At 36.5% G+C, this 8964-nt stretch overlaps 3 protein-coding genes across 3 annotated transcripts; 2 read left to right on the top strand and 1 right to left on the bottom strand.

Annotated features, from left to right (window-relative positions):
- The first annotated feature begins 2393 nt into the window (after positions 1-2393).
- LOC110689493 lies at positions 2394-3337 on the top strand. The gene is made up of 2 exons (XM_021866277.1): positions 2394-2474; positions 2951-3337. Exons 1-2 carry the CDS (start codon positions 2394-2396, stop codon positions 3335-3337), a joined length of 468 nt encoding a protein of 155 aa, XP_021721969.1.
- Positions 3338-3839: 502 nt separating this feature from the next.
- On the top strand, positions 3840-5357 carry LOC110689494 (probable LRR receptor-like serine/threonine-protein kinase At1g12460). The gene is made up of 2 exons (XM_021866278.1): positions 3840-4667; positions 4752-5357. The coding sequence occupies exons 1-2, from the start codon at positions 3840-3842 to the stop codon at positions 5355-5357; spliced, it is 1434 nt and encodes a 477-aa protein (XP_021721970.1).
- Positions 5358-6850: 1493 nt separating this feature from the next.
- On the bottom strand, positions 6851-8278 carry LOC110689255 (tetrapyrrole-binding protein, chloroplastic-like). Its single transcript, XM_021865996.1, has one exon. The coding sequence runs from the start codon at positions 7980-7982 to the stop codon at positions 7095-7097; it is 888 nt and encodes a 295-aa protein (XP_021721688.1). The 5' UTR covers positions 7983-8278; the 3' UTR covers positions 6851-7094.
- Positions 8279-8964: the final 686 nt, after the last annotated feature.

Genomic DNA, 8964 nt, shown 5'->3' on the forward strand with positions numbered 1-8964 from the left:
CTAAATCCTTTTCAAGGGATTCATTTTTGTCTTTAGTAACCTGCAATTCTTTTTTCAAATTTTCAAGATCATCATTAAAGGTTACTAAAGGCAATTAAAGAGTATTATTAGAATCAATGTTAGTGCATAACAATTTATACTGAGTCAATTCAACATTTAACATGATATTTTCATTTTTGACTCTTTCCAATGTTTCCTTTAGCATAGAGTTTCTATCTAGCAAATCAAAAAATCTTCCCTGAACATCTATTCTTGAACTATTCAAATATTTCATATGATCCTTATAGATTTCTAGAGCTTTTTCATTTTGTCCAAGTTTAAGACATATTTCTTTATATTCATCCAAAGTTTCTATGAGCAAAGAAATTATTTTGTCTTTTGACAGGGATTTCAGAAATTTAGGTTCGAGATTTACCTCCTCTAACTTTTTAGCAGACTCACTGTGTTTAGCCATCAAACACAGGTTTTCCGTCTCTTCTTCCGTGGATTCTTCTTCATCCTCGGAACTTGTGTCTCCCCACGCAGCTATCATGGCTTTCCTGTAATCAGATTTTGAAAAGTTTGGAGTATTAGATTTTCCGTGTTCCTTCATTTTGCCTTTTCCTTTTTCTGATTCCCAGAGAGGGCATTCCTTGATGAAGTGATCTGTGTTCCCACATTTGTGGCATCCTCCAGTTTCCTTGGAATATTGGTTTTTCTTGAAGTTCCTTTTCTTTTGGTCACCAAACCTTTTGTTGCGGTATAGCTTTTTTAGCTTCTTGACTAGCATGGCAGCTTCTTCCTCTCCAGATTCGGAATCCTCTTCACTTGGTTGGACAACCTTTAGAGCAATTCCTCGGCTCTTTGAACTTTCTTGGCTTTTGTTTGATAGGTGAAGCTCATGAGTTATTAAGGAACCTGCAAGTTGTTCAAGGTTGAAAGTTGTAAAGTCCTTTGATTCCTGCAAAGCTGCCACTTTGGATCTCCACCGTTCATCTTCAGGAAGACTCCTTAGAATTTTGCGTACCTGTTCATCCATAGGAATAACTCTACCAAGAGAAACTAATTCATTAGTAATATTTTTAAAACGAGTAAACATTTCTTGAATAGTTTCTTTTGAACCCATTTCAAAACGTTCATATTTAGAAAGCAGTATATCAATTTTAGAACGTTTAACTTCATGAGTTCCTTCGTGGGTTATTTCTAGTAAATCCCATATTTCTTTTGCTGTTTTACATCCCATAACACGAGTGTGTTCATCTGGCCCTAAACCCCAAACTAGGAGTTTTTTAGCAGTAGCATTAATCTCTTTCTTCTCAAAGTCGCTTCTATCGTATTCAGAAATAGGTTTAGGAATTACCTCGTTTTCTGCATTGGTCTTTGTTACCTCGTAATCTCCTACCTCGATAGCTCGCCAGACTTGATAATTCTCGGACTGTATGAACATCTCCATCCTCGTCTTCCAATAGGCGTAGTACTTCCCATTGAAGAGTGGAGGTCTTTGTGTAGAATAACCTTCAGCTAGTCTCTCGTCCTTCGACATTGTTCCTCCAGGAACTTGACTCGACAGGGCTTCCTGCTTTTCTGAGTTCCTTGCTCTGATACCAATTGATAGAACAATGTATACTACAAGAGGGGGGGTGAATTGTAGTGTATGTAGACTATGGTAAATTTTGCGGAATTAAATTTACTACTAAGAGAAAAGACACTGAGATAGGCAATGAATAAATTCACTATGTAAAAATGATTTACAATCACTAATACGTTGCCTAGACTCAAGTTCCGTGAGGAACTCAAGTTACCCAACTGTGATCCCTCAATCACAGTTTCTCACACTTTGTGATTCTACTCCGAATCACTTGTACAGTGTAAACAACTCTCTCAAGTCTCACACTTTACAACTCTCACAACCCAAACCCAATTACACAATGATTACAAGTATTTCCTAAAGAACTTAAGAGAGTAAGGATGGAAGGAACTTCTCTTTTAAACACTTTGAAACTCTATGCTCAGAATACTTAAGATTGTTTTTCCACACTTTCAAAACTTAACGTTGATCTGTTTTTATAAGGAGTTAAACCAAGCTTCCATCAAGTTCCCACTTCCCCCTTAATCCCACGTTCTCTTTGACTAAGAAGTTGGGATGTAGGCAGAGGAAATTTAGGAACATGATTTCCTTAGCTTGACTCCCAAGTTCAACGTTCTCCTTAATACTAGGAGCCAGTATTTACCAAGTCAAAAAAATCAGTTATTCAAAAAGATAATTATTTAATAAAAAAGATAATTATTTATTTATTAATTAAAAGATAAATAATTAATTAATTTAAACTTATATTTTTAAATTAATGAATTATTTATTTATTTATAAAATCTTTTTCAAAACTGATTTTTATCACTTCCTTAAATTAAGGGATATGAAAACTGTTTTAAAACTTTCGTTTAAACTTTCTGAGTCAATCGTCAAGTTCCTTTTCAGGTTCCTTCAGGAACTTCAGGTTCCTTCAGGAACTTCGAGTTTCTTCTTAATTCTTTCCAACACTTTTGTTTCTTAAGTTCGTACACTGAGTAACTAAGTATATAGAGTTGTGAGGACATCTTGAAAGCTTGCATTCATCATCAAGTCTTCCAAACTCTGTTGTTCCTACTCCGGAACATGTATTTGTGTACCTGAATCTTTCTGTTCAACCAAGACTCATAAACATCATTAGTCAGAGTTTGTTTTATGTAAGTCAATCATCAAAATATTAAGGTAGTCAATTCAACAGTCATTAAGCTCGATCTTCCAGGGGTTAACTCTTTTTACTTTAAGGATCGTTGTCTCCAAGGTAACGTTAGTTCTTCCCTTGTTGATTTGAAACATTTGACTTACTTAGACCTCAGCTTAAATTATTTTCATCACCAACCCATCCCCACTTTTATAGGTTCCCTTGTGAATTTGAAACACCTTAATCTTTCTTTCTCTGGATTCAAGGGAGATGTTCCCAACAATCTCGGAAATCTTTCTCGCTTGATTTCTCTTGATCTCAATTCTATTTCTCTTGTTCATCGTGTATTTACCGAGGACTATGATTTCAAGCTTAATGTAAGAAGTTTGTCATGGCTTTCACGCCTAACTTATTTGAGATTCATGAATTTGAATGGCGTAGATCTTGGTAAAGTCACTGACTGGCTCCAAATCATTAGCAACTTACCACATTTAAGGGTCCTTCACTTGGATGATTGCAACCTTCCTGCATTACCTCCACAAATACCATCATACCAAAATTCATCAACTACTCTTTCTGTTATTAGTCTTCGTCGGAACTATGTAATTGATGATTCAATATTCAAGTGGTTGTTCAACCCTTGCATATCTTGATCTCGGGGTAATTGCAACCTTCCTGCATTACCTCCACAAACCTGCATGCTCTTTCATATCTTGACCTTAGCATTAATAATTTGCAAGGTACAATTCCAAGTTCTTTTGGTAACATGAAGTCCCTTTCATATCTTTATCTCTGGATGAATCAATTAGAAAGTCCGATCCCAAATACAATTTCTAACGTAAAGCCTCTCACACATCTCCTTCTTCATGACAATAATTTTCAATTCTTGCCGAAAACACTTGGTAATCTATGTAGCTTACAAGAGCTTGCCTTGGATGGAAATAATCTTACCGAAGAGCTCCAAAGCATAATCCAAAAACTGAATGGATGTGCAAGTCATTCATTGTTGTCTCTATCTTTTAATGATAACAAAATCTGGGGTCCAATCCCTGACACAATTGACACATTTTCTTCACTCAAATATTTAATTCTTATAATTCATTAGAAGGCACTCTCTCAAGCAACCACTTTTCTAATCTTTCAAGATTAACATCGATGCATTTGTCTAACAATCCATCATTGTTGCTCAATGTCGATACTGATTGGATTCCTCCATTTCAACTGCACTCCATCGGATTAAGTTCATGTCGCTTGGGGCCAATGTTTCCAAAATGGCTTTTGAGCCAAAAAAATTATTCTTGGCTTGAAATTTCTGATGGTGGAATATCAGATAGGATTCCAAAGTCTTTTTGGATGACACTTTCGTCAAAACTTAATTATCTTGACATGTCTCACAACAAGATTTATGGGACACTTCCAGATTTGCAAATATTAGTCACCAATATTCAGAGTGAAATAGATTTGAGCTTTAACAATATTGAAGGTACTATACCATCCTTTCCAAAAAGTGTTACTTCATTGTTCTTGAATAACAACAAGTTTTCTAACCCCATTCCTTTCTTGTGCCCTAAAGACAAATTAAATCTTCAAAATCTAAACCTCTCAAATAACTTGTTGTCTGGATTACTGCCCGATTGTTGGGTGAAATTTGATCAGCTATTGTTTCTAAACTTAGAAAACAATAGATTTTCTGGTAGTATACCAGCCTCCTTTGGTTACTTGAAGAAGCTCCAGTCGTTACATTTAAGCAACAATAGATTTTTAGATGTGAGATCAGTGACAAATTGTACATCCTTAAGTAATCTCGATCTTGCTCGTTATTCATTGAGTGGTCATATACCGACTGAAATTGGGAACAATTTGAGAGGTCTTAGTTTTCTCATCTTAAAAAGTAATAATTCATTGAGTGGTCATATACCGACTGAAATTGGGAACAACCGCAAGATTTTGGATTTGCATATGAATTTAGAATCAATGACACTGGTGCGAGGATGAGATATTCAGATACCGAAACAATTATGTGGAAGAAGACGGATCAGAGCCTTAAGAGTTCTGTATTGGGATTAGCTAGCCAGATTAATAGATTTGTCTAACAATAAGCTAGAAGGAGAAATTCCCTTGGAAATTTCATCTTTGGTTGGTCTTGTTGCTTTAAACTTATCACGAAATCACTTGCATGGAAATATTACAGCGATTGGACATTTGACATCTCTTAATGCACTCGATTTGTCAAACAACCGTTTTTCTGGTGAAATTCCTACGAGCCTTGCTGATTTGAATTCTCTGGGCGTCTTGGATTTGTCCAACAACCACTTTTCCGGAAAAATTCCAACCGGTCCTCAACTCCAAACCTTTAACGCTTCGTCGTACAAGGGAAACCCAGGACTTTGTGGAATGCCACTGCCAAAATGTCCTTGGGATCAACTACCCGACAATAATCCAGGAAATAACGATAATATCAATCGTCAAGATAAGAGTGGAATCGACGACTTTCATCTGGGGTTATACATCAGCGTGGTGCTTGGATTCATTATCGGATTTTGGGGAGTTTGTGGAAGCTTAGTGCTGAAAAGATATTGGAGAATTGCCTTTTTCCGGTTCTTTGGTGACGTGAAAGACAAGCTCTATGTCATGGTTTCCGTCAACATAGCCAGGATTCGAAGGAGGCAGTGAAGCAGGTCAGTAATTCTACCCTTTCTTGATATTTCCAAATATACTTTTTTTCGCTACTTGTTAACAGCATAACCATGTGTATATAAATCATTAGGTTCTCTAAGAAAATTTAATTATTTGCTACAGGTTGTTGCTTAGACGATATACAGGTAGATCGAGACTCAAATCAGAAATCTTCAATTTGGCCACTACAAGTCGACTGCTTAAATGCCACTGTTAAAGTCACAAAATAAATTTTTATGTTTTTCCTATCCTTATCTTGCAGCAAGTTCATAATGTGTAATGTATTCATATCATATGTGCTTAATGTAGTATAAGTATTGTTGTTGTTTTAAGATGAATGTATACTTTGTGATCGTTTCATTTCTTCAATGAACAATATGTACTTCGTACAATGTACATTAAGGTTAAGCTATGGACAATTGTACTTTGCTGCTTGCTCCTTAGCATAAGTTGGGCTACTATGAAACCAGCACAAGCCCAAGAAAATGGACTGACAAATAAAGCCCGAATCCAAATCTACTACATAACCAAATAACGTACCCCGATCCGGACCTCGTTACGGTGGCAAGCCCAAATGGTAATGGAAACTTCTCGGTTGGGAACCTAGTGGTGTTGGACGGCCCAATCTATGATGGTCCAGAGCCCAACTCAACTATGGTGCATATATTGGGCACGTTTACGTCGGCTAGCCAGTCAGACCTTGGGCTAGTAATTGTACTTAACCATGTGTTCACCAATGGGCCTTACAAAGGGAGCACTCTAACTATGGCGGGCTTGGGCTTCCCGGCATTTCAAGTCCGGGAGTTACCGATTGTTGGCGGGTCGGGTGTGTTTAGCCTGGCCCGTGGATTCGAGTTGAGCCGAAGCTTTCAGTACCAGATTGATGAGAATACCACAGCTCCTAGAGTTGAGTTTCAGCTTAATGTTTACTTATAACATCATGTACCTTACAACACTTTGTTGTAATAAAAACTTCCTGGTGTAATAAACTTTGTTTCAAGAAGAGGAAATCAGTATAATTTACATTTTCATCTTGGCTTATTACTTTATTACCACAACTTCATTCAAAGAGGTATACAAGGTAGAGGTTCAAATCCAATGTAAGTGTACCCGTAACTAAATAATCAAAACTGACTTGAATCAAACCCGCCCCCAAATATGATAACATTTATGCTTCAAGCCTTCAATCATTAGCATGGACTATGACAAAAGCTAAATTGACCCTAAACCAAACCAAATGACTAATTAAAGAAAGATGTATTGAACTGTCTTGTTGTCCAAAATTGAACTCAATCCAAACAACCGTATATATCCTCTATTCATACATCTCTTCTACCCGGTATTACAAAACATAGACGGTAGAACTTGCCAAGTGAATAGTTGTACTACTTTAGTATACTAGATCGAGTAGGAGAGTAGGAGTACATGTTTGCCCAATTCCCCATATTCAAAGCCGTTGTAACCCACGAAAAAGAACAAGAAAACGGACAAGAAAAAACAGCATGCTAATACTTTATCATCCCATATTATATAATAACTCAAATTTTACAAACAACCTCAATCAAATATAGTTCAAATTATACATTAATTATTACTAAACAAAACCCATCAATAAGTCAAAAGATGGAGAATCATCAATAATAAAAATAAATACTACTACTATATAAATATAAATACAAAAATCAACATTTATTTTTTTTTTTCTTTGATTCATAATTACCTCCTAACCAATAATTAAAAACTATAATTAGGCTTAAACAATTTATCCCTCAAAGCAGCAAACCTTGATTTCTTCTTAACACTTTCATCAACCACACCTTGTTCCTCCTCTCCCTTATCACTTCCATCCCCTTCTCCATCATCAAAAGCAGGATGACTCAAAATACAACTCAATAGTTGTGTTCCTCTTAGGGCATTTGTCAACGGCAAATGCCCTTCAGGAGGAACAGCAACATCGTTATTACTATTACTATTACTATTACTATTACTATTATTAGCCGAGTCTGTATTGTTAGACTCGGCTTTATTATCAACATTAAGCTCCCATAAAAACTCATTAGGAAACGCCCTATAATTAAACTGCTCAATTTCGGTATCAAGCTTCTTCATCCACCCAACCTTAATAAAAAACCTAGTAAAATCCTTATCGACCTTCAACCATATCTTCCTCTGAACACTATACCCAAACCGGTTATTGCTAAACTTCTTCCAAAGCTCATCAATAGCCTGAAGATCATCTTTCGGTATGAACTGAACTTCCGAAAAGAAAACATATCCACGTTTAACTGCAGCTTCACCGGCAAGCACGATGATGAGACGGCGAGTCTCATCATCAGCTTGACGGAAGTCACCTGAGGCGAGATGGCGTTGGAGGGTGTCTAAGGAAAAGGCGGTATCGGGTGAAGTGGTAGGGGTGTTAGTGGTAGTGGCCGCGGTAGAGGTAGTGAATGGTAATGTGATCATGTGGGAGTGTAGGGAGATAGTAGTGAGGTGGGGGTGTTTGAAGGAAGTGGTGGAAGAGGAAGGGAGGGAGGAGTAGTCTAAGGAGTGGCGCCGAGCACAACGTGTCGTCGTGCTCGGCCCCGAGTAGTGGTAAGATTGGTGGTGGTGAATAGAGGCCATAAGAGGAGATTGAGTGGTAGTAGTGAATGAAGGAAGGGGGGGTGGTGGTGAGAAAAATGACAAGTATGAAAAAAGAAAGAAGGGAGGGAAATAGAGATATAAGGTTAGGACAAGTAGGAAATAAGGGGAGGTTGATCCAAGAGGATAGAAAGAATGATTTTGATTGGTTAGAAAAGGGTGAGGGTGGGATTTTCTCTTTACTTTATCATTTTCTTATTTGCTTTTATTATGCTATCATATGCTGGAGATTTTGTTGTTTTTTGGGAAAATTTAATTGTTAAAAATTTTAATATAGAGAGGAAAATTTGTGGGTGATATGAAATGCAATAATGAGGGATGGTGACAAGTGATGGATTAAATTTAGAGAATTGGGGGTGTGAAAAGTGTAAAACATGCAACTTTGGCATATAACAAATGCTGAGGAAAGAGAGATTTGTGCAAATTTTAGGAAGAAAAATTGTAGTACGAATTATACTTGTATATGATGAAAAACTTTGTAATTATGGTTTGGATAAAACAGCTTTTAAATAATTTTTTAAAATGGAAAGTGTACTTTATTAACTAATTAAGTAAGGTTTGTTTCAATTTGAACTATGATCTATGAACAAGTGTTTGATGCCATTGATGGTCTTTTAATCGTGCAAATTAAAGTATAATGACTATAATCTGATAATTAGGCTTGGTTTAGAAGAGAACTAGCTTCGCTGGCGTAACGGATTTGGACCATGCGTCTGTCCCTCAAAACAGTTAAACCCACGAGTTAATTGTTTTCGATTTATAGTACATAGTTGAGGGCTACCAAATGCCCCGTCGAAAAATAGGCCACACGATGAGACTTAAACTAACGTGTAAGAAACTAACGTGTAATTCAAAAGCAAGTAAGAAAACAACATGAAATTCGAAAGCAAGTAGATCTTATAATTGAACCAGTACAATCAATCTCAAAATGTAGAACAGTTAATCTAATGATTAAGAAAGATTT

The sequence above is a fragment of the Chenopodium quinoa genome, unplaced genomic scaffold, assembly GCF_001683475.1.
Source record: "Chenopodium quinoa cultivar QQ74 unplaced genomic scaffold, ASM168347v1, whole genome shotgun sequence".
Taxonomy (NCBI): Eukaryota; Viridiplantae; Streptophyta; class Magnoliopsida; order Caryophyllales; family Amaranthaceae; genus Chenopodium; species Chenopodium quinoa.